The sequence below is a fragment of the Cavia porcellus genome, unplaced genomic scaffold, assembly GCF_034190915.1.
Source record: "Cavia porcellus strain 051 isolate PalLab524CR breed Dunkin Hartley unplaced genomic scaffold, mCavPor4.1 scaffold_8, whole genome shotgun sequence".
Lineage (NCBI taxonomy): Eukaryota > Metazoa > Chordata > Mammalia > Rodentia > Caviidae > Cavia > Cavia porcellus.
The window spans coordinates 59,540,285-59,567,414 of NW_026947491.1; the positions used below are offsets into that span (position 1 = coordinate 59,540,285).

General features: G+C 35.4%; 1 protein-coding gene across 3 annotated transcripts in view; it reads right to left on the minus strand.

Moving 5' to 3' along the window:
• The window catches only part of Grip1 (glutamate receptor interacting protein 1), a 633,384-nt gene that overhangs the window by 540,612 nt on the left and 65,642 nt on the right, over positions 1-27,130 (minus strand). Inside the window, exon 2 of one of the 3 annotated variants that reach the window (XM_063255086.1) lies at positions 1,630-1,695. The exons of the other annotated variants lie outside the window; for them this stretch is intronic. Coding sequence (XP_063111156.1) covers positions 1,630-1,695 — 66 coding nt within the window. The remainder of the gene's footprint in view (positions 1-1,629; positions 1,696-27,130) is intronic. 3 annotated transcript variants of the gene reach the window in all.

Consider the following 27,130-nt stretch of genomic DNA (forward strand, 5'->3'; position numbering starts at 1 on the left):
AATTTTGGTGCAATTATGAAATATATACATATTATAAAAGCACATTAACATTCCCAAATCTGTCATGATTAACATCAGGTCAAACTTTCACAAAGATATATCCATAAGCTTGCAAAATTTAAATTTCTTCAGGATAAAATTATCTTAAGAAAAGTTCTGAATGTCCAGTATATTATATAGTATATGTTTTTATCTTTTTAAAATGTGACACAAAGGCAACAGAACAAATAACTTGATAGTTTTTTAAAAGTACAGTTTGATAATTTTTCAGAGAATAGACACATTCAAACCACTCCCAGATTACAGACTCAATATTATTTTCCCAAATTGGGTAAACCCACTATACCCACTCCAACTCACTACTTAACCCAAAGAACACCAGCTGTCTCTTTTTTAATATTATAGATTAGTCCAGTTTTTAAACTTTTTATGAATGAGAATAATGTAGTACACATTTTTTGTTTCTAACTTTTCTCAAAATTATGTCCTTATGTGTAATAATACATTAAAATCCAAGTTCTATAATACCCCATTGAAGAATGCATTACTCAGTCATTCTAGTTCCAGAGGACAGCTTTTCTTTTTCCATTAAGTTTTACATTTCAAATTTTTAGCCCAAATCCAGAAACTATCTCAATAAGAGTTAACCATCAAGAAAACCTGGGAGTTTTTAGCATGAGTTTTGGACATGTGTGCATATTTACACATATAAGCAAAGACCCATCTTTTATTACACTAAAAAAAAATAAAGTGTTAGACTCTAATATTTTGGAAGTTTGATTTCAAAATACGTTTTAAAGAATTAAAACTACCAAGTAGAATTATAAAAGCACAGAAGTTTATTTTATTCATTTGACTGTGTAGCTTGAGACAATGTTACCTCTCCCTCTCTGTCCTGGATAATTAGTTAACAGCTCCAATCTTCCTCAAACTGCCCCATATTTTCCAGAGCAGGAAATCCTTCTGCAAAGGTGATACTACACTTCAGAACTCTCTTCTTTCATCCATCTCAGACTAGCTGTTTTCTATTTTTTTGTCCCAAACTTTAACAATTGTACTAGATTATAGCCAAAGAAAGGAAAACAGAGTTAGCTACAAAAGCTAAAACAAAAAGCAGAAAAAAGCCAAAATAACTATTTTAAAACATACTGCTCTTCCATTAGATTGTTCATTTTTCTTTTGTGCAATGACATTTTCATTTTCTTCCACTTGATCTGACTTCTGAGTTAGTTCTTAAATTACATACAGTTAAGCCTTTGAAAGTTTTATCTGCAGCTCTCAGGATCCACAGGGACAAATGGCAAAGTGGTGGACCGTGACACAACCCCAGTTCAAGCCCCAGAAGCTGGTCAAGCTTATGCCTTCAGCAATAAGCCTCAGTCTCTGTGCTAGCGAGGTCAGTAGCTTTATACCATATGGGCTCCTCCTTCAGGTTATATGATTTACCAAGCCTGCTGGGATCCCATGTGTGACTCTTCCCAAGGAATTAACAAAAAATACATTCCAGCAATAAATTCAAAACATTCTGATCCCCATGACTCCACTTAAAAATTCATAAAACATCCCAAGGCACAAAACTTTTCTTCTATTAAACAAACAAAAAAGAACCTAAAAATGTAAGAGAGCTACCTGTCATTTTGCATTTTCCACTAAGTATTCCGAAATTCCTTCTGCTTTTATAGGAATCCATACAATCTGGAAGGTAGAAAAAAAAAATCCCAATGAATGGACCCAGAAATAAAACTTACTTAGCAACCCAGTTTACATGGCAACTCTCTCACCAGCCACACTGAAAAGTTAGAGCACTACAGAGTTCCAGAATTCATTTCTAAGAGACACTGTGTTATGAACTGAATTGGGTCTCCACAAAAGACTCATACCTATACCTACATATCAATGTTAGCCTTGTTTAAAAATAGGGTCTTACAGATGCATTCAAATCAAGAAGTTTAGGATTAGGTCTCACCCTAAATATGACTGATGTTGTCACAAGAGGAAAATGCTATATGAAAATCTGGACGCATGGAGAGAACACCATGTTACACCTGAGCTGGAGTGACGCAGGTCAGGCAACCTCAGGGCAGGGCGGGCAGCACCAGGACTGCTCTGCCATAAAGAAGGATAAATTTGACTCACCTGTAGGAAAAAGATGGATCTTGAGAACATACACATATAAAAATAACAAAGCAAAGGAGGAAGAGGGGGACAGAGAGGAAGAAAGGAGGAGAAGAAGGAGAAGCTAGAAGTCTACCCAGAATCTCCAAAAAAAGAAGGCCCTGTGTTTACCTTGATTTTAGACCTGGAGCTTCCAAAATTCTGACAGAATATGTTTTTGTTGATTTAAGACACTCAATTTTTAATGTTTTGTTGGGCAGCCCTAGAAATTAGATTGCACACATTGATGGCTATACTGAGTATTAGCAAGGCCTCTACCCTATCTCTGCTAAGACTCTAGACTACCAGGCTGGAATAGTTATAATCTAGTACCACTCACTAAATCTGCCCATTTCTCAGTTATCTATGAAGTGATGAGGTGCTACAAACATTAACTTGCTTTTGAAAAAAAAAATTTATACTTCTATTTGAATACTTCTAAACTCATCACAATTCAAGCAATAATGGCTGACATATCTTCAGTGTTTACCATACACAAGACTCTCCCTTTAGAATTGCTATACATCACCCCTTTCAAGTCTTACAACAACCAGAGGAAATACTGTTATTGTGTCTGTGATATAAATAAGGAAACTAAAACAAGAAGCAGCTCATGTGCCCAAGATCACAGAACTAGAGAGCAGGAAAACACAGTATCAACTGCAGGCAGTCTGACTTCAGAGCCACTTTCTTCACTGGTGTGCAACAATGTCTGTACTACCAATACACACTGGATAAGGTTTTGACTAATCAGTTTATCCATGTTACAGCTTCCAGTCAGCGACTTTTGTCTCTTATTCTTCCTGAGTTGTTCCCTATTTCCCCATTTTGGTCACTGGCCAAATTACCACTAGACGTTGTAAAGGACCCATGTACAGCAATGCTGAGTCCTTTCTTGCAAATGTGCTGTTTCCTACTTTTCCTAGGGCAGAGAGGTTAAGTATTTAAAAGGCCTTCTATTCCAACTGAATTATAGTAAACAAAGCTCCTATTTATGTCAACCAAGCACTTAAGCAGAGAAGGTGACAATGTCAGCAAGTCTTCCTTTCAAATGCTTAACGTGCATAATCTCTAATCAGGAGATGGGAAGGCACTAGAGTGACTTTCTTCATGATACACCAGCTGGAAGTGTTCCTTTCCTCTTTCTAATTCCATTAACATTTAGTGTTTTTTATGATGCTTATCAGAAAATATTCTTTCAATAACTTGTGTTCATATGGGTACTTCTTTTTCTTACATTATAAAATCATTAATATCAAAACTGTATTTTATGTATTTTTTCCACACAGCATCTTCTTTTGTGCCTTGAATAGAGTAGGTGCCCAAAACATGTTTGTTCAATAAAACACTAAGTAATTATACAATGACTTAATATTATGAAGGCAGTGATTATATTGTAATATTAAGGAGAACTCAGAGAGAGATAATACAATCCACTGAGGGTGACATAAAGAAATTTCACCTCAATGACTGGTTCTTATCTATCACAAAATCAAAAATTTGAATCTAAGGTTGAACCAAGTTTGAAAGCAAGGTCCTAAAATACTTTTATCTAATCCATGGGCAGCTAAACTCATCTGCATGCTTATTAGCAGGATTCAATCCTTATGGATTGTTGGACTGATGGTTTCAGTTTCCTTAAAAAGATACACAAAAACAACAGCTTTCAAAGGAAGCATATGCACTGTTAGACTGACAAAGTATGTTAGCAAATTGCTGTAGCACTCAGCTTGGCTGTAGACAGGTCAGTCACATTTGCCTAGCTGGGGAGGCTGCCTATTAAGAAAGGTGGTAATTTCTACATAACAAAGCCAATCTCCTAGACATTAGGCTTCCATACTCTCAATCTTAAGATTTATATATCTGGGCTACATTGTATTATACGGAGGAAACACAACTATTGTTAGCTTTGGAAAATGTAGATTCTAGTTTCAACTCTACTACTTAGTATTAGAAGACCTACCACTGACTGAGAACTTACGAAGTACACTGCAAGTTTATGCTGTATTACTGCATTTATTTTAGTCAATGATCTGTGACTTTGTAAAGGAAACAAAAGGTCAAAAATGTTACTTGAATCACTGAATAGAAGGCAGATTTAGAGCTCAAATTCAGTTCCTACTATTTTCAAACTTTGTATTCTTTACCTGCTGTGAAGAGGTTACCTCTATATCTCATAACCAATTGCGATGATAAGGTACCAATTGAAATTACTCATCTTTCTAGACTTAGGACGTTGGTAATCCCTACATTTCCCAGTCATCCTCATTTCCAGGTATTCATGCCCTTGTACAAACCCTTTCCTGCTGGCATAAATCCAATGACAAGTATAAAAAGAGAAAAACTTAAAAGTTTTGTAATGTAACCTTTAAAATTAGTTTATGGCTTCCGTTTTGTTCTGTCCTTTTCTACTCGCTTGCTCTCTTTGTAGGAAACCAAGTAATACATTGTGAGCTACAGAACTTTGGCCAAAAGGCAGAGAGAAACTGAAGCCATCAGTCCAACAATCCATAAGGACTGAATCCTGCCAGCAAGCATGCAGATGAGCTTAGAAGGAAATTTCCCTCCAGCCGAGTCTACAGATGAAACTCAGTCCCCAACAGACACTGTAATCACTCTTAAAGAGATCTTAAGACAGGCATCCAGAGAAGCTGCAACTGGATTTCTGACCTACAGGGACTTTGACACAATTAATATATACTGTGGTAGGATCATTTGTCATAGCAATCAACATAAAGTGCTCATTAGTAATCAACAATAGACTACCAATATAATTCCTCTGGAATTTCATAAAAGTCTTATGCTTAATAGAAGTAAGCAGCAGTCCAATGAATAGAATCACAGGAAAAGCGTGTCAGGGGCTTTGACACTTTTCTCTTCTCCTTTCTAGAATGCTGATGACATGCCTTAAATCAAAGCTGTTATCTTTTAACCATGAGCACAAACTGTTCATGAACCTGAGACCCTTTGGCATCACAGAACTGCCACCGAATACTAGACTGCCTTCCTGTTGACATTTTGCTACAAAAGCAAAAACAAAACAAAACAAAAAAACTTTTGATTCCTGTTATTTTGAGTCAAACGCAATTCTAATTTACTGTCTTTCTAGCTTTATCTGGAATCCTAGTTTTCTCCATCAAAAAGAAAGTTAAAAATATTCTCTTTCCTGTTCAGATATATCAAAGTGCTTTGTTCATATAAAATGTAATACAAACAGGATTCATTGGTATTTTTACTTCAAGAAATCAAAATATTGAGGTACGCATGGTGGTGCATGTTTGTGATCCCAGCACTCGGGACGCTGAGGCAGGTGGATCATTGTGAGTTTGAGGCCAGCCTGGGCCACAAAATGAGTTCAAGACCAGCTTGAACACCAGAGCAAGACACTATCTCAAAAAAGAAAAATATTACTGTAATATTAACACATAATGATAAAACCAAGTGTAATATTAGTGACTATGACAAGTTTAAACATTTAAATTACAATATTTTTTAACAATAACTACTAAAAAGTTCTTTAAGACAAATTACTTGGCAGTATTTATTTTAATTCATGATAATAAAGCTTCTTTACTGTAATTCTACAACAGAAGTAATATAAACTTATAAATCTTTTCCCCAGGCTATATGGTGATTTGCTGGAGTTTTGTCTATGCTTTGAACGTAATTTAAAAAAAAAAAGAAAAATTGTGAGCTATAAGCCCACTAACAGCAACTTAAATTCAACACCTGCACTTCATCAGCCAGTAGCATCTACATAACCTACAGGGCAGTGTGCATGGCATGATTAAACAGTATTGCCTTTGCTTGCATCTTTTCAGGGTATACTTAATGGTACTGCCCAGGAAGCATCATGGTATCTGTTTTCTGCACAATGATGTATCTATTTTCAAATCAAGACTCCAGGCAGGAAGCATCTCTTGAAAGCTTGCCTCTCATCTTAACAACACAGAAAACATCGATTATAGCGAAGACAACACAAATGAGGCTGCTTAGGTTAGAGGTGCAGCTTTATATGACCACTCCAGTAATTTGCAGAACAAAGAGAAGGAGCATCAGACTTAGAAATCTACTGATAAATGAAGCATCTATTCTCCACATAAAACCTGTATTTCAAGAATATAAGTAATGAAGAAGATATAGTTATAATGAAAATACAACAAAACTCAGATATTCTTACAAAAAAGGATGCAATCTGAATTGAAATTATTTCCACATCCTCACTGGTTAAACACTTTCATTAAAGCAGCCTTCTGAAGAGAAACTTGGGACTAATATTAAAAAACTACTGTGTGGGCTGGGGCTATAGCTCAGTGGCACAGTACAGTGCTTAGCAAGTGCAAGGTCCTGAGTTCGATTCCCAATGCCAAAAAAAAAATATGATTTTACAACTTATAATTTGTAAGTTTTATATATGTAAAACTTAGGTAATATAATTGATTTTGAGTTTCATAGCTCTAGATAAATCCTTGGATTGTTTCATAAAGTATCAGAATTATAATTGAGTACTTTCTGTATGCCAAGTATTGTTATAAGAGTTTCAGGACAAACTCCTATGAACCTCACAACACCCTGTGAGTTAAGTGTATTGATATTATCCTCATCTTATAGATGAAGAAACTTAGTAACTTGCCAATAAACTAGGAGGCCATAGAGCTGTGTTGACTGTCTCATTCTCAACTACTACACTAAAAACTCAACCAGATACTATCTCTTGATTTTATCTAAATATATTGTCAAGACACTGTTCTTTAGTATGGACAATAATATAAACTGATCTTTTCAGAGAAACTTGATTAATGAGTAACTGCATCAGAATATTCTAGTGATTTATTCTAGCTATCTTCTGCTGTGAAATAAACTACTCCCAAACTTGGTATCTTAAAATCACAACAAACATTCATTTTGCTCTTGCATATTGGGTAGAGATTCTCTTCTTCACATGTTATGAACTGGGATGGTAGAAAGGCTTTGGGGAGAAGGATGGCTGTATGCCTACGGGCTAGAAGAATCTCAAAGTTCACTCACTCATTGAACTGATGCTAGTTGTCAGGCAGGACCTGGATTCGGGCAGGCAGCCAGTATACCTACATATTTCCTTGTATGCTGGCAGATTTCCAACAGCAAGCATCCCCAAAGAATAAAGTGGAAGTACATGACATTTTTATAATTTAGCTTTGGAAGTCTAATGTATCACTTCCAACTACTGGTCAAGGTAGTCAGAAAGGCAGATCAGGTTCAAACAGGAGAAAGAGACCCCATTAAATTGATGGAAAGAATGTCAGTGTCATATTGATAAAAGCTTGTGGTATGAGGCAGTCATCTTTGAAAAATATGATGCCACAAAAAGGTAATTAGACCTCTTTAAAATCTAAGCATAATGGACCAAACACAATAAATAAAAGATTTAAATAAATGATGCAAACAACATCCTAATACAATTAATTACTTCATGAGCTATTTCAAAAATAAAATTTATACTGTATAAACTTCCTTATAACATAGGGCTCCAAGACATTTCAACTTACAATGGACTTGTACCTGATTTAATTACAATTTCCTAGGGACCCAATCTGAGGTCAAATCACCTTTCTAATGGGAACAGTTAGGGGAAATAAGGGCTGATCTCACTGAAGATTAGATTTCTCCATCATCATGTCAAAGTGGAAAAATGAGCACTGACTCTCAGGGTTTCAAAGATAAAGTGTCATTTTCAGTTACACCTACTACCTCCGAGACATTTCATCTTGCCCTAAAAAAGCACTGTAAATCAAAATCTTGTTTCACTTTGCCAAGATGGCATGTCATTTGTAGATCTTTCACTGAGGACACTAGAAAACAACTCCATCACAGTAATTCGTGTGCCTCTTGTCAATGGTCAGCAACACTTATTGATTTCATTCTGATTACAGATACTCAGTACTCTTTGTGTCTAAAATCCAAGGCCGACTTTTAAAAAGTGCTGTGTACTTTTTTCCTTCATCATCTTTTTCAGCCCAGACACTGTTTTTCCAGCTGAAATGTCGTGTCCTTAAATGATCTAAAGCTTACATATTATTTAACCCAATCACAAATCTTTGACTTATATGCTTGCTCTCTCTGAATATACATTCAAAATCCAACCAAGGGACACATTTCTGTTGGCAAAACTTTGTCTGAAAATTATTTGGAATCCCAAATGGAAGTTCCAAGGAGCTCAGGGATGCCATGCAAATCTAAAAGACAGTACAAAAAAGCCTAACCTGTTTAGGGTTTGTGGGGCAGATAAAAGGCTAGAAAAGAGTTCTGGTTTAAAGTAAGGCTTTACAGCTCCAAAGAAAGTAAAACAAATTAGAACAAACATGAATGCAGAGATGTTTTCAGGAAAGAGTAAGAAGTAAGAACCTACCAGAGCAGAATATCAGAGTACGTGAGGAGGGGAGAAATATCATTTGTTGTCTCCCCTACCAGAATAAAAGTTCTATGAAGGCAAGGATTATTGTTGGCTAACTCATCATAATACTCCCAACACCCAGAACACAGCCGGACTTTTAGTAGATACTCAGTCACTACTGATTGAATGGAATGAATGCCATCATACAGTTGTAAGAATCCTTAAGATAAAATATAATGAAAGGTGGAAACTCAGGCTTTTATTCTGGATCTAGCAGAAACTGTCCATGCTCCTTTTTATCATTCTAATCATTCTGTCTCTTTTCGTGTAAGTCTTAGCCAGAGTAAGATGCTAACTTTGTATTTCATCCAAAGAGATAAAGTACAGAATTGGGTCTGCAGATTACCAATGTAAAGAAGCATAATAGATACACTTGCCCGACAGAAAATCTACTTACATCAACCCAATAGTTCATCTCTGCCATCCCTCTTCTTCTAGAAAGAGATGCTACTTGAGCCTAGCCTTTTTAACAGTTTGTTAATCTGATTGTTCATCCACAGGGTCATAAGACCACAGTGGAGTCACCAAACAGCAGTGCAGATTTATTTTCCGTTCTCATAAACCCACTGACAATTAGCATGGAATTTGCCTTCATTTGAAGTTTATTACCCCTGTTTTAGAAAACATTTCCTTTCAATCTCCCTTTCTTTACCAGTCATGCTAACCACATCACTTTCAGGAATGAGCAGTAACAGGAACAGCACTCACATGCAAGCCTGGGGAGGGCACAGAATGAACTTTTCCCCTTTTATGTCTTTCAATAATATAGCCTGAATTCTAGCTCACCTCAGTGCCTAAACAGTTTCCTACAGTCAAGTTATTTAAACCCTGGGGCGTCTGTCTTCTCATTTGTAAAACAGGTATAGGAATAGGTAATCTCAATAGCCTCTTCCAGTCACAAACTCTTCAAATCAATAGGTAATTAAGAAACAACTCCCAAAAAAACTTTCTTGATAATGTAAATTAACAGTGCTAGTTAAATCCTTCTTGTAATCTAATGATGCCACTTATCTCCTTGATCAATAAATAAGCAAATATTTACTAGATACTCACTGAATACAAAGTGTTGTGTTACTTTGCTGATGGTGCACAATTTGTATTTTTGACTGATGTCTGCTATATTTTTGATAAATCTTTTAGGAATCTTAGGGGTTTTTTTTCAAGTTCTGAAAGACTGTATGGCTTGCTCATTTATCCAGCTATTCAACCTCCTTGGTTAAGGAGGTTAAGTGGTTAATGTCTAACTCTTAATGAAATAGACCAGTGTAATTGCTTTATAATGAGAGATATGTCATTTTTGAGATTTGCTAACATGTAACAGTTCTATGAGCTGGAATGATGAATAGGCAAGCAATACAGTAAATATAACTTTCATTTACAAAATACCTGCAGAAATTAAATGTCATCTTAACTACCACTTGGTGAACACTTACCAGGAACCAGTACGAAATTTCACCCTCATAACTGTCTCCTTAGAAAGTTACCATTAGTCCATAGAACAGAACACAAAAAAGAAGTTATAACAGACTACTGTGAATCACAGGATGCTTGCTGTAAAGCTGTCATATCCAAAAGTCATTAAAAATTTCCAACCAACGTTATAACATTTCTAAATTTCTTTGTTAATCTGATACTCTGGTATGTCAACCTGCTGCAGCTGCACAATTAAAATGTAAACTTACCAAAATCTTCTTTGTTTTTATGTGTAGTGAGTCACTCCATGACTGAAGTGATGTTTTTTGTCTTATTGAAAGGCACTGAATGTGTGGGTTGTCACAGTGAAGATCAGGGTGTCCTTGGAAGGGAGACATGGCTGTGGAAATTTTCTTCCCCAAGCAATTAAAAGAGCATCTAATCTCTTTGCCTTCAGGGTTTGGACTAAGACCCATCTGTTTGTGACCTTATGCAAGTGCTCTGATGGCAAAATTATCTTCAGTTCCTCAGATGAATACATCCAAATAGGTTATTAACCACCATTAAACAGAAAACCTTTATCTCAGTCTTAGAGACCTTTTCTTTAAAGCTAAATATGGTCAGATTAAAACATATAGTGTATAAAATTAAGCTTCAAACTGGCTGTGCAATAGCAATAAACACCATTACTACACAAGAAATAAAATAATGGGTGAGGTTAGCTTGTTAGTGGAAAATGGAGTTCCTGGCTCCAACAGGATACAGCTGATGGCACCAAGCCTTTAATGGAACTTGAGTTACAAATGAAGAAATAAATGCAACCAGCTCCATTCACTGCTGCAATGTGGGAGGCAGGGAAGAAAAGTATAAGCAATTTAAAAGCAGTTATAAAATCCAAGGAAAAAACAATAAAATTGAAAATACATAGGTGCTCTTTGTTAAGAGTTTACAGAATTAAAATGAATAAATATATTAAAACTATATTAAAAACCCCTATATTATTCTTATTCTTGATTAGCAATATAGTAAATGAAATTCATTAATAAGGCCGTGCCAAGGATAAAGACCATACTGCCGCAAATTTTGAAAAGTTATAAACCTGCATAGGTGGAGATTCACTTTGAATATCTGGGGATTGATTGTCAAAGTTACACAACTAATGTATTTAGCATGAATTAGGATCTAGCTATATACTAAGTTTGAAAAACACAGAATTCATATATTCCTACTAATACTAAGGAGTTCACCTACTACTGGAAAAGAAAGGATGAAAAACAGAAATTGATTACATGTTAGATATTCTGTGTCCCAAGACCACACCAGGAGCTTTATAGCCATGAGACCTAAGCACAACAGAAGGCCAAAGAGGTCCAGATCAGGCTGCATTAAGCCCATTTCACATAGGGCTCACCAAAGCTCAAAAAAATCGCATAGCTTTCCCAAAATAGCATAGTAATGCAGCTAAACTGGGACTGAACTCATTATATGTGTTCTTTCTACCATGCAAACAAATATATCTAAACATACAATGGTTTAGGAGGCAGGATTGCTTAAAGACAAAGTATTCTAACAAATAATAAACTTTTAACTTAAGTTCCATGGACTCTTCGAAACATGTACAATAGGAAAAAATCAAGCAGTAATGTTTAGAGATGTGACTTCTCTAATCATCAAGGCATTGTCACAGCAGGCGGGATATAAAGGATATACTAGACTTCTTCCTTATAGCTCAGTGAGAGGAAATCAAGTAGTTACAATGTCAAGGACCAAAAGTAAAACGTGAACTTATTAATCGAAATACTTTATTCATGTCTCAAATAATTGTTATTTCTGAGAGAAAGAGTACAGGAACCTGGGTGTCTGGCACAGGCCACCACTCCAGGTGTGCGAGGCACAAGGATCACAAGCTGCAGTCCAGGGTGGGCAGCTCAGTGAGACGCTGTGACAAAAAAAAATTTTTTAATGTTTTCTTCAAGGACTGGGCAGATGCAGCCCAGTGAGAAGGCCCTGGGTTCAGTCTCCGCAGAGGGGGAAAAAATGGTTCAGGCAAAAATAAAGATAACTTCAATGTCACAATTTTTCAAAAAGGGTAACATTCACAAATTTAAACTGTAAAAACCAAATGATATGTTGACAAGAGTTCTAAAAGAAACCCAACTTATTAATGATATAAAAACTGCAAAAGCAATTTATCCTACCCAAAATAAATTTAGTGGTGATAAGTATATTTTAATCAATGATAACCATGTCAGTGAGAACACTGGTATGTGTCAAATTAGATTCCTGAATGCTCTGGGGAGTCAGAGACCATCTCCATTTGAATTCCAAATTCACAACACTAAAGGGAGCTATTGGCCTCGATTTCAACTGTTTCAGGAAAGAGAAACCGCTTTGACGGAGCAAGACACTTCAAGCAGTGCTGAAATACTTTTAACTGTGTTCAAGTGTACAAGAATGTTACACGTTTTCTTTATTGACCAAGATTGTGCTCAACTGAATCTTGAGTCCTGTTCACCTGAAGGGCATTCGTCTTTCAATGAGGATATCCACAGAGAACTGCAGAAATACAAACATAATTCACATTCATCAAAATCTGTGAATCACTTCTAAAACTGTGAGTTCTTCTTAAAAACTGACTCTTTGAGTCAGACAATTCTTAGAGAAACAGTAACTCTATGTATTTTAAGGCTGTTCAGTAACAGAATATCAATAAGTAGGTTGCATCTGGAAATCACGTCCACACTCAAAGCTTAGTGCCTGCACTTTGCACAATAATTTTAAGATTCTTAAGAAGTTTTGATTTATTTTTTTCAACATAATTTTAATTTTAAGTGTGTTTTGTAACAGGTCAATTCACAGAGGCAATATAATCAAACATGCAGTTAATTCCTTCAGAAATGTTAAAAAATTAACAATTTCTGATTAAATACCTTGACAAATCTATTCAACAAATATTTAAATCATGCTATAAACTAACATGATTTAACATACATCTATACAATGCTCTACTCAATAATATTCTCAAGTGTGCATGAATAGACTTCATGGTAGGTCATAAAGCAATCCCAAAAAGATACTTAAAAGAATTGAAATTATACAAATATACTTCTGAGAAAAATGGAACAAAACTGGAAATTAGTAACAAAAGAAAATTTCAGACCTTCACCAATATATGATAACTTTTAAAATACATTTCCAAATAACAAATGGATTATAGTAAGAATCAAGAAGGAAATTAGAAAGCACTTTGAGTAGGCCATCCAGTAGACAGCCAGATCCCAGCCTTTTCCTGCGTAGCAACGCCATTTGCGGACTGTGGGGGAACAGAACAAGCCTTCAAGAAGCAAGCTCGCCCCGTGACTCAGGGTCATGAGTGGCCGCAGAGGGATAACCAGATCCCAGCCTCTTCTGGCACGCAGGCTGGGAAACAAAAAGAGCCAATCCCCTCCCCACTAGCCAGTGGCTGATCTGGAGAAACACAGGCTGCCATGATAGGTATTGAGGTGAACTGCAATTTGATGCTTGTGGTGTCTGGTGTTTCACTGACTTTGCAGTTCTAGAGCTAGTGGTCTGATCGTCTATTTAGAGGATAACAATATGCAGTATAGAAACTATGGAGTATTTCCTTGTGACGGTGATAGCCATTTTTAATCCCTATTATCTTGTTTTGAAGTTCTGTTCATTTTCATTGTTATGTTGGGTTGGGTTTTATTCTATTCTGCTTTATTTAATTTTGTTATATCCAATGGCACAGCTAATTCAAAGATAAAAAGATATGGTAGCCGTTTTGGATTTATTATTGTCTTATTTCTAAGTACTTTATTGCATTCTTTGTTTTATTTTTACTGGTTCTATTCTGTTCTATTTTGTTTGATTTTTATTATGTGGGAAGGTATCTGCAGCTATTTGAAAGACAACAAGAGGCATTATGGTAACCGTTGTTGATTTCCTATTGTTTTAAAGTCCTGTATTACTAATATCAGTTTGTTTTGATTAGCTTTATTCTGTTTTATTTTAAAAAGAATAAAACCAAAGTAAAACTTAAAAAAAAGAAAAAATACTTTGAAAGAAATGAAAATAAAAATCAAACATATTAAAAGTTTGTATGATGCAATTTTTTATGCTTATAGGGAGGTTTATACCTCAAAACATCTATATCAAAAGGAGGAAACATCAAATCAATACCTAATCTAGTTTAGGACACTGGAAAAAGAAGCAGAAACTAACGCTGGCCACCAAGAAAAAGATAAAACTAATAATTAAGACTGGAACAAAACTTAAAAATTAAAAAGTAGTCTAAAATTTAAAAAAAAACAAAAACAAAAATTAGATCTTTGAAAAACTTCAACAAATATTACAAAGTTTTGAAAAATTGACCAAGAAAAATCAAAAGGAGATTCAAATCACTAGAATTAAAACTAAATATTTAAACATTGCCAATATTAAAGGCATATAAAATGCTTATAATATTCCTATAGAAATTGCATCTGAGAAATTAATGTAGGTTAAATGGACAAATTATTAGAAAAACACAACCAAAATTTATTCAGGAAAAATATCAACAGATATACCAACTAATAAAAGTGAATTAGTAATTTAAAAACCTCCCACAAAGAAAGATTCAGGACCAAATGGTTTCACTGGTGAATTCTACCAATTCTGTAAAGAAAAATTAATGCCAATTCTTCACAAACTCCTATAAAAATAGAAAAAACAACTAAACATTTCACAACTTATGAGTCTAGTATCATCATGATACCAAAATCAGACATATAAAAAGCAGTACACACCAGTATCTTTTATGACTGTAAATAAAAAATCTTCAACCAAAGCCTAGCTAATAAACTCTAAAAACATATAAAAAAGGATTATATACATGACCAGGTAGTATTTATCCAAGGAATGCAAAGTTCATTTAATATTTGAAAATAAGTACTATACTATACCATATCAATAGAATAAAAGGTAAAACCATGGAAGACTCTCAATAGATGGCAGAAAAATTGACAAAATAATATATTCTTATAGTTTTAAAAAGACACTCAATAAATTTCAAATAAGGAAAATATTCGCTGTCAACTAAAGCACATAGGTAACATTATACATAACATGAAAGCTTGGATCTTTCCCATTTGCTTCACACCCATTCCATTTACTCTTATAATGGAGGTTCTAGAGAGTAAGTAGGCAGTATGAAGAAATAAAAGGCACCTATATGACAAGGGGGAAAATGAAACTCTATTCACAAGCAAAATCCTATGAAATCTGTTCTTTTCAATTCTATTAGAACAAATAAGGGAGTTTAGCAAGGTGGAAAATATACAATGAATATGCAAAATCAACTATTTTTATGTTAGCGATAATCTAAAAATTAAAGAATACATTTACAATAGCTTCAGAAACAAATTACTTAGAAACAAATTTTACTAATTGATGTGTAAAACTTATACTTGAAAACTACAAAATTTTGGCAAATGAAAAACTATAAAAGAAACACATTCTATTCTCATGAATCCAAAGACTCTCATGAATCCAAATACTCTCTTTATATTGGTAAGAGAGCAGTACATGCAAAATCTATGAATTCAACACAATCTCTGTTAAAATCCAAGGTCCATGTTTTGCAGACAGTGATAAGCTGATCTCAAAATTTGCATGGAAATTTTAGAAACCCCAAATAGCCAAATTAACCTTTAAAAAAGTTGGAGGGACTCAGACTTTTATTTCAAAATTAAACACAAAGCTGTATTAATCAAGTCAGTTACAGTTTGGGATGGAGACATATGAATTAATCAGATAGAAGTGAGTGTGCAAATACGAGTCCTTAAGATTATGACGATTTGATTTTCATTAAGGGTGTCAAGAAAATTCAGTGAGGAAAAATGGTTATTTCAACAAATGATATCCAGCATGCAAGAATGAAGTTTGGCACAAATCTTCTTCACAACACACACACACACACACACACACACACAAACATACACACACTTAAAAATGAATCATATATATATATAGGTAAGAGCTAAACTCATAAAGGTCTTGGAATACAATTTATAGCAGTTATTATTGTGATAGCATACTACACAAAACCTTCCCAGATAAGGGACAGAAGACAAAAATACATAAAAGGCACTCCATCAAAATTGAACTTTTGTTCTCCAAAGGACACTGTCAATAAGGTAAAAAGACCACTCAGAGTAAAGAAAGTTTTGTAAATCACACATGAAGAAATTGTGGCTAGAGTATATAGTGAACTATTATCACTAGGATATATAATGAACTATTTTATAACTGAATAAAAAGATAAGTCAAAATAAAAAATGACCAAGTGGTCTGAATAGATGTATTTTCCAGAGGAAATTTTCCAATGGTCAATAAGCACAAGAAAAGATGCTTAATCATTCACTGTCAAGGAAACATGAGATTCTTCACATCTACTGCAATGGTGGGTAATAAAGACAGATAACTCTACAAATATTGGAGGTGGGAAATTTATACACTGCTGGTAGGAAAGACAAAATGGTAGAACTGCTTTGAAAAACAGTCTGGCTGTTCCTCCAAAACTATTCATAGAGTTACCATAAGATCCAAAAACTTCAATCATAGGTATCTAACCAAGAGAAAAGAAAGCACAAAATTTTGTACATGAATGTACACAACATTTTTTTTAAAGGTATAAACAATGTAACTTTTTTAAAAAGGTATAAACACTCCAAATGCCCATAAACTGATGAAAGGATAAATAAAATAGATCTATTCAACGGAGTATTTGGCAATAAAAGTAGATGCATTTATACATGCCATAACAGGTGGGACCCTTGAAAGCATGCTAAGTGAACAGCTCAGTCACAAAATGTGTGATTCCATTTACACAAAATGTCCACAATAGGGAAATCCATAAAGCCAGAAGTAAGGTCGTGGTTTCAAGGACTAAGGATGTCAGGAAGTTGGAAAAACAATTGTGGAGTGAGTACTTGATGAGTATGGAGTTTCTCTTTTTGGAGCAACAAAAACATAAAATTGATTATAGGGACCATTACACAATTCTGAATATACTAAAGGTCATTAAATGCTATATTTTAAATGAGTGATTTATGCAATACGTCAATTATATCTCAATGAAATCGTTTAAAATGTGAATGAAAGGTCTTAAATTCAAAGGGGGGGGGAAGACTTTTGAAGCCTCAGAGTCTCAAGAGTGGCCCTCCTAATAACCCCTTCCATGGCACTAACAGCTCCTACACGAGTGAGCAGAAAAATCCAGGGCAAACTCATCACCTTCCTTCCCCCTGACCACAGGGGTAAAGTGGTAGGTAGAGGAAACAGAGGAGCTGGAGTCTGGTAGACAGGGACTGACTCCCCCTGGAAGACAGAGATTGGGACTTCACCAAAATCTACACCCCATTATTTCCATTTCCCCGAGAGCATCTGGGAATTACGTTGATATCTCCCTTCACTTGAGTGAAATTCTACCTCTGAAAGACATTCTTGCCAACTCTACATTACACATTCCAAATGAGAAAATCTTAGATTTCCAGAGGAGTCTGCTGGAGACTGCTCATTTAAGAAAAGGAAGAAAAAAGCAAGAACCAGCCCCGACTTGCCATGCCCCGAGACTTGTGGCAATAGCTACACAGGTTCCCACCAAAGACCCAAGAAGATGCATTTTTGCCAGAAAAAAGAGTAATCCCTAAATTTCCAACACACAGGACTTAGCAAATTCCACCTCTATTGAAGAAAACACAATCCCTAAATAATCCTGCAGGACAAAGCTTATTTTCCTAGAACTTAACACAAATTCCTCCCCTTGAGAACTTTTATAATATGGCATATCATACACTGAGCATACTTGTTTGCTGCTCCCACCACGCTTCAAGAATACAATGTTTCTATTAAATGACAAGAGGCAGAATAAGAAAAGTGAGCAGTAAAATAAAAAGTGCAGAACACATTAAATGTGCAACAGAAGCAATATTAAACATTCTTTATGCCACAGAAAAATAGAATAAGGATGAAGAACAAACATGAAAAAAGCACCCAAAAGAAGAAATAAAGACAGGAAAAGGATAAGCCTGAAAATAACTAGTTTGAAAGTCTGATCAAAAGTACTGCCTATGAACAAAATATATTTTTCAAGTAGAAACCAAAGTAAATGAATCCATCAGGGTAGAAGAAATGAGTCCTTTATTTTGATCTGATTGTAACTACTGTAGAAAAATAATTCTGAGGAAAGTAAAGGTATTTTCCAAACGTCCCGAACTTACACTATGCAGACCAGAAATACAAACCCAAGTCTGCATGGCTTCTAAATGTTTTGTTTTTATCAATTATATCACATTATTTCCACAAGTTACAAAAGAAAGAATTCAAAACTTGGAAAAGAACTAGTAATTGCCATGTGTTCAAGGAGACTCATTTAGAAAAGAAATCCAAAAGTAAGTCACATCTATAGTGTATAAATTTCACATTTCTAAAGTAAGACAAATTGAGTTTGGATTCTGCTCTGTAATAATAGTTGTAAGAAGCCACCAGAGCAATTTCTGTAACTGTGTTGTTGAAAACAAAAGCTTCTACTCATATGTGGCTATCTAAGCAAGGAAAAGCAATTAAACTAAAAGTTGTGCTTTACCAGTGGCACCAGCCGTGTTCCAAGTATGCAAAAGCCACATGCAGGTACGGCTGCTGTGCTGGACAGACAGACGCAGAACATTTTTGTCACTGCAAAAATTCTATTAAACAGGATAGACAATTGAGTTTTTAATCAAACAGTTATATATGGAAGTTAGCATTTCTATTCAAAGGATATACATATATGTGTGTGTGTGTGTATGTAGAATTTCAAGAACTATATTACCAATATATGTTTCTGATTTTAAAATGCTCATTTATGCAAGTTACTCTGCTGACTAATCTTATTTTAAATTCGTCACCACAAATTCCAAATAGGCACTAAGAATTTTCTGGAACTGCACTGTAAATCCCTGACAAATTCATTTCACACTTTCATTTCTCTTATCAAACTTTCCAACTAGCGTCCCCCACCTACCAGCTATCATAAGCATCAAAGGCTCCTCTTAGCCACAGACTTTCCCTCATTCCTCAAAGAGAACATAAGGTGGGCAAATGCCCACCTGTAGCAGGCCCTTGGTGCCTCTATCCCAGGGTAGAACCTCAGCTGATTACAAAGGGCAGCCCTTCCAGCTGCACTCTGGTCTTGAGTCCATCTCACAGACCAGACCGCTCCTTCTCCCCAGCTAACATCTCCCTCTGTAACCCACTGTGCTCTAGTGCGGTCTTTTTAAAAGACTGTTGGGGTCCTAAGCTCCCATAAACTACAATTTTACTTTTCGTCCTTTTTTCATCCAGGTCTCACTTCAAAGGACTCCTCAAGGCACCCGGATCACGCTAATAAAACTGCCTGCAAAGATCCCACTAAAGAGCCTTATATAGTCTCTATCGCATTAGGATGCTGTCTTCCTAACACTTGGTCTTAGTTACTCTTCTACCCCTGGACACAACACTCAAGCCCCACAACTTAAAAGAGGGTAGGTTTATTTTTAGCTCACAGTTGATCGGAAGAAAGGAGAGGGCAGGATACAGAGAAGGAAAGGTGCTCAAGCCGTAGCAGCCAGGAAGCGAGGGAGGAGATGTAAGCTTAACCAATTTAAGGCACTCAAAGATGTCTAGATTTCAAAACCTTTGCTGCAATGTACCAGGTAACAAGCCATGGACAGCACATATATCATGCAATATTCTTTATTTTTCCCATATTTATTGTCATCTTGAATTAGGCTTAGACTTTCTGAGGAAGGCAATTTATACAACGGTTTGCTCTCCTCACACTGACTCTTTTCTAAAAAATTAGAAGACAAAAAAGTAAATGTAAAAGACAAGAATTCCATACATATTAAATTAATTAATATCTGGGACAGTATCACACAAAATGAAGGAGTCATGCTTCAAAGAAAAATGTAATGTATAGGAATCAGCCATATTTCTTTAAATCTTTTAACTTTTTCCTAGTCAATAAATAAGTAAATCAATAATCCTAGCCATTATTAATATCTAATCACTTTCCATTATTTTGTGCCTGCTAATATATCTCTCCAATAATTTTAGGCTGCTTCCAGAACATTCTTAAATGCTGCTTTGGTGAAGCAGCAGCCAGTTCTGGATGAACACCTGAACTATGTTTGCCTGCAGACTTCCACGTTAGCTCTGCATCCATTTAGTCCACCTCCTCACCGCAGCAGTTCTCAGGCAGTGCTCTGAAGTCCGGCTAGTTCACAAGGACACATCTACATCAGAGAACCAGTCTAAACTGTTCAAAGAATTTGATTTCTCTCTGTATCATGGCTTAAAGATTTGGTATATTCTGTCTTTAAACTCTGAATTTTGCCCAGGCTCTTGGTATAGAGTTGCCAGATTAACAACCATGAAATGCCTGTTTCCACTTGAATTTTAGAATAATAATGCATAATATTTTAGTAGAAGGACACCATGCAATATTGTGGAGGACCTCCTTATATTAAAACATTAGTCATTTTTTATCTGAAATTTAAATTAAACTAGGCATCCTGTATTTTATCTGGCAACGCTAAGTGATAGAAATCAGACCTCTCATATTTCTGGAACCATCTCACCTGACCATTGATGTCAGAGCGCTTTTGTAAAATGCTTCCTGGCTAAACCAAACCCTACTCTCTTACTCTGGTTGCTCGTCCCAGCTCTGTTCCTACCAGATACTATTGAAATGACTTCTGATTGTCTCCTCAGATTTTGCCCAGCCCAGCTCTCTATCTTAAAAGGGCTCAGTCCTCACCAATATTTCCCCACATAAATTATACTGAGAGCTTGTGAGCTATCTAAATTCTCTCCCATGGGCACCAGAGGGAAAGCAGAATAGAGGGAAGAGGGGAACTAGATACATGAGCAGTCACTGAGAAGAGGGAAATAACAGGAAGCAGTGAATAGCTTCTGTGAGGCCCTAAGTTTGGAGACCATCAGTCAGTGCATTTAATCAGTGTAGACCAGAAACCACAAGTTGAATGACCCAGCTTATGTACATGTTAACCCACACAAGCTAATTTCTGGAGTCCTTTCATTATTTCAGCTAATTGCCCAAACTTAAAATCAAGATATATCTAAAACCTTTCTCTGTGATTTTTCTTGAAAACATATTACCTGGCTAGTCCTGGCCTGCATTTCTGTGGGATTTGCTAGAAGCTAGAGCCAAACAGCAGCTGCCTCCAAAATGTACACTACAGATCCTTAAATGACCCACACCAACCACTGTCTCACCTGCACACTACTGCACACAAAGAGGCTTGAGGTGTGTGACTCTCTCATATAAACCCTCTATTTTGCTAAGGTCTTCACAATCAACCAGCCTAATTCTTACTTTGCATCTGCAGAGGTTCATAAGCAATCAGCCTCAACCTCCCACCATCCCTACTAGTCCGTTACACATTGTCCCACCTGGACAGATGTGTATGTTCACTCAGATATAACATAAAGCCAAATCTAATACAACATACAGTGTTTGGTACATGAGATGAGGAAAAAAGTCCTGAGGACAATGTGTACCAAGTTATAAATCAAGAAAAAATGTAAGGCTTAGGACCCTGGAATTATTAAATATTAAATGAACAGTATTACATTAAAGCTCAGTGAAAACAAATGTAGTATGTGCATTGTTATTAAAGTACTGATGAATACAGCCAATTCTCTTTATTCAAAAGAATTATGATACAACAATTTTTCCGACCCAAAGCACAGTGTTCATGAATTGTCAAAAATTGAAGTCAACCTGAAGCAAAGCATTTAAATCAGCAAATCTTCATGTTGAAATTCACTGACCTACATATTAAAGGATGTAAGAAGACACTGCAACAAATTGTAGCAATAGAAGAAAAGGTAAACACTGCACAATAGTATCAGGACACACTGCAACACAGGACATTGATGAGTGTAGTACCTCACATTCATCTGGCAACTTTCATAAAGTTTGTTATTCACTGTGCTAAAGGCCAGTAAACATAGCCTTTTCCACAGGGAATTCATGTAACAAAATAAATTAAAATTCTCCAAGCTGTTTAAGGAAAAAAAAAACCAATTATTTTCTTTTATTATAATAGCTACATGCAATTAATTGAGCTCATGATCCAGGACAAGGTATTGATATATGTTTTCTTATTTCTAAATAATCAGACATTTTTAAGAGGATGCAGCCAACCACATACTGCAGAACTATACCAGAAGCACAGTTTTCTAATTTCCTCTCCTTTATTGGTTTATTTTTCCTTCATTCCTATCCTTTCCTATGCTTTTAGCATTTAACTCATCAGGTTTAAGTCAGGGTACGAGCTGTCTTTTTTGCATTGTAGGAAGAGTATCTGGTGAATAGAGTTATTTAACTGTCATGGCTGTCCTGTTCTCAGCAGCTGCTTAGTGATTCATTCCTTGCTTGTTGGCCTTGCTTGTTGGCTCCCTGGCTGAGTAACAGTGGTGTCAGGTCTCTCTGCATAGGAGGTACTATGAGAAATTGCAGCAATGGTCTAGTAATGGGCACCTTCTTTCCTCAGTACTAAAATTCTAAACTTAAAATTAATAGTCTAAGTGTAAACACTGCCATTCAGAAGTCTTTATATCGTCTCACACTCTTTTCCCCCACTTTTAACAACCTCTTTTTGCCCAACATCAACATAATTTGCTTAAAGTTTCACATTTGAAGTATCAAATTACTGTTGAAGGGGAGAGTAATATGTTACATTTGTATTATTACATTTTGTTGATTTTAGTGGTGATATCCAATTAACTTCCTGATTAAATAATTCAACACTGTTAATGCCGTAACAAACATTGACACCTCAAAAATGACAGCTACTAAGAATGCATGTTCCTTCTCTTATTTTTAAGTGAAAACATCAAGAGATAAGGAGGGAAAAAGATACGAATTCATTCCATGAAACTACAACAACAAATTGCTCTAAATATGGTGGATTAAAACAAAGAAATATATTCTGTCACAGGTTTGGGAGTTATAAGCCTAAAATAAAGGCCACAACTTTTCCAGAACTCAAGGAAAGAACCCTTCCTTGCCTCTTCCAGGTCCTAATAGCTATCCTGACACGATTGGGCTTTTGGGTGCATTGTTCCAATCTATGTCTCTGTCTTCACATCATGTCTTCTGTGATCTCTATCTGACATTTCTTATAAGGACATTTGTAATGGCATTGACGGTTCACTAAATAATCCGGGGTAAGTACTTCAAGGTCCTTATTTTAATTATATTCCCAAAGACCCTAAGACCCTTTATCCAAGTAGGATAATATTTACCAACAAAAGGAGTTAGGACTTGATTTCTCCGGGTGGCCATTATTCAAAATATTGCAAGATTAGCAGTACTCCATGTGAAATGCTTTAATGGGCTGAGATGATCCAGTTTCCTGTTTGCTATCTTTCAGTTACAAGGTACGCTATTGATAACACAGTCTTACTAAACAGACTCTCATTTGTAACAGTCTCCTTTAGCACTTAGTAGCTGAAAAGAGTCAAGAGTCTTAATTTGGAAATCACCTTGATGGCAAAGTGAATTAGATTTAATTAACAAATTATTCAGTGACTAAACTTATGCCTCTCAGACTTACTGAAGATCTAGTTTAGAAGGAATTTCATGAATGGAATAAAGTTCCAATGGGACAAAACGATAGAAGGATAAAATAATATGTTGAAATGCAATCCACTCATGACAATCTGAATGAAATAAAAGGAAAAAGTGATGACAAAATGTCCTTTTTGGGAACACCAAAGGAAAAACCATGAGTTAAACATAGTACCACATGACAACAAAATCTAACACAAACAATGTTTTTAGACTTCAGAACAACAACAACAACAAAAAAAAGATTATAAATTTGGAAATAGAATTCAATTTTGGAAATTGAATGAATATAAAGTATATGACACTGAAGTTTTATCTAAGATACACAGGCACAGTCATGGGCAAACATTTGAAATGCATGCATGTCAGGAATAGAAAGGAATTTAATTTATTATCAGAGAAACAAAATAAGGAAAAACAATCTTCAAGTCAAACCATGACAACATATTTTAAAGGCCATAAATTTGCTTGTTTATATTAACTTTGAAATAAAACAAAATACGAACTTTTTCATTGCCTTGGACAGGAAATATGAAATTAAGAATTTTTACATTTTTATAAAGGTTTCATCAAAGCCAGCTTATCACAAGAAGTAGAAAACACTCATGACACTACACAGAAATTTTATATTATATAAGTTTGCTGCCTTCTCCCCTTCATAAAATGCACATACTTCAGAAAACACTCAAATATTTCAGACCCTGATTTTTCATCCTTTAGTTCACATCTCAGCTAAATGTGGAGCCAAGAAAGATAATAATCTGGTAATAATATATTCCAGCCATCATAAGCAAGATGCTGATAACTCAAAAAAGATGCCACTAAAAATATCTTACAATACAGACACAAAACGGAAATTACCAAAAATTCATTACAGTGCAAATATTAGCTAACATTTACTGAGTGTTTCCTTTTGGTCAGATACTGTGTTCAGCATTTAACTTGTATGATTTCTCTATATCTGCACAGAAATCTTATGAGTAAGGCACTATGTGCAAAAATTTTGCAGGAATAAAAAAATGAAGTCAAGATCCCAGAAAAAGAAGTTACAGAGCCAAAATTCAAACATGGAATTCTACCCATTCACAGCCACTGCTGTGGAACAGCACCCATCATGGACAGAAGGCCCAGTGTGTGCCAGGCACTGCTCTAAGCATCTCACACACAGATCGACATACTTCCCACAAACCTTACTGGCAGTTACTAATATTACTGAACCCAACTTAGGAAACTGCCACACAAAAACATTTTGTAACTTGCCCAAGGTTATACATTAGTAAATAGGAGCTCAGCAGTTACACACAGCAAGACTAAAAAGCACAGTCAACAGCTACACCAACAAAAAAACACTAGTGACTTAAGTCACATTTCGTAAGATTCCCTGATCAAGTACAAACAGGGTAACTAGGCATTAGTCTGTTAAGAGATAGCTGTTTTAAACTTCTATCTTAGGGCCTGGGCATATAGCTCAGTGGCACAGCATCTGCCTGGCAAGCACAAAGTCCTAAGTCTGAGTCGCACTACCAAAAAAAAAAAAAAAAACAAGAAACAATCAATCTTCTGTGACTTTCAAGCAATATATATGCACAGATAAATATTGAGATATCTGTATTTATATTGAGATATATATATACCAACTTTCCAGTGGAGAGGATGAGGTAGCACATCATTTTTAATATATTTTAATGGGGAAAAACAGTACCCACTCTTCTAATGATATAACCAAATAAGAGTAAATATAGATAAAGAACTAGAAAGAGGCAACCAAGAGAAAGTCAGAAAAAAATACAAACATCAAAGGCAAGGCAAAAATCACTTTCCCACAGCTGCCTATGTCCAGTCGGAGTAAAATGCCACACTAGCAAACTTCACCCAGAAGGACAACTGGTGTATCTAAGACACAAACAAAAAGGTGCACGTGCACGTGTGCTCTGTCTTTTCCACTGACCATGTGAAACTTCATAAAGACAATCAGCTGTGCTGGTTTGTATGACAAGCACACATAAGGGTTTTGTTTCCTTTGGTTCATGTGAATTCAGATCTAGAATCAGATTAGATCAACCACTGCTCACTTTCAGTTTTGAGTTGCCACCAAAAATCTAGAATAGGAAATAAAACTTACAGGAAGAACACAGTTGTGATGATGTACAGAGAAGGGTGGTGACAAAAAATGGCTTCAGTTATGAGATAGATTACTATGAGACTCTTCCTGTTTCAGACATACATACATACATGCACACAAACAAGAAGGACAAAAGGATGCTTGGTACCAATGCTTCAAATAAAATTTCTGCCAAACTTCAGAATAGCAAAATTATAATAGGGAGGAAAAGAATTCATTCAGTATTTATTCAGAAAATTCACCTCTAAGCCAGGCATAGTAGTGCATGCCTGTGATCCCAGCACTCAAGAGGCTGAAGCAGGAGGATCACTATGAGTTCAAGGCCAGCCTGAACTACATCACGAGATTCTCAAAAAAAAGAAAGATCACAACCAAAATATGTTACCCATAGAAAACATCTACAATTTTGAATAATTCATTATTTTAATTCCTTAATATTAAGTTTTAAATTCTCATCCATAGTTTTTAAGAAATTATTGGATTTCTTATATAGGCAGAAAGCAATGCAAAGAATTACCTTGCCCTCAAAAGAAAAAAAAAAAAAAAAAAGAAAGAAAAGAAAAGTGAGGTAGACAAAAAGAGTGATAGACTAATATGTGTCAGCATTTTCACATTTAATTGTTTTAATAAATATAGACCATTTACAAGTTTATTAGGTGAGTTCACTCCAAATCTCTGGTTTCTGTTTTTACTATTAGCAGTCAGAAGTCATTTATTTTTAATGTCGCCCACACCAACAAACCCACTACCACTGGAAAATTAAAATCATGCTCTTACAGCAGTCTTGACATGTATGTCAAAGAATTTTCTTGCACAATTAATATTTTTGATGTCTATAATACCAACTTACGAGAATTTAACTGCCATCAACAATCATGAAATTTTACAAGCAGCTGTGTTCAAGGCCTAAAGAATGCACCAACATCTTGAAAATAATATTGTCTATATAAGGATAAATTTAACAAAAATCCAAATCATAACATATTCAGCTGAGGAAAATGAAATAGGCACCCACAGAGCTTTTGCAGAAATAACTCATGAATAAAACATCTGCATAGTATAGTGCTTCAGAAGAAATCAATCATAATAAAGGTTTTCATGACTTAGGATAATAGGCATGTATTTAAACTTTTCTTTTGACAAATGACTGAATATCATCAAATCCTTCCATATTCCTTGAAAAGTTACCACCACACTAAGTGCTGACAACTTCACAGCTTCCTATATGTGGTAGGGTAAGGATAAAAACCATTCCCCTATATACAGAAACATGAAATAAAAGCCAAAAAAAGAATCTGCAGAAATAGCCAATTCTTTAGGGGGAAACAAACACAGAGTTTGGTTA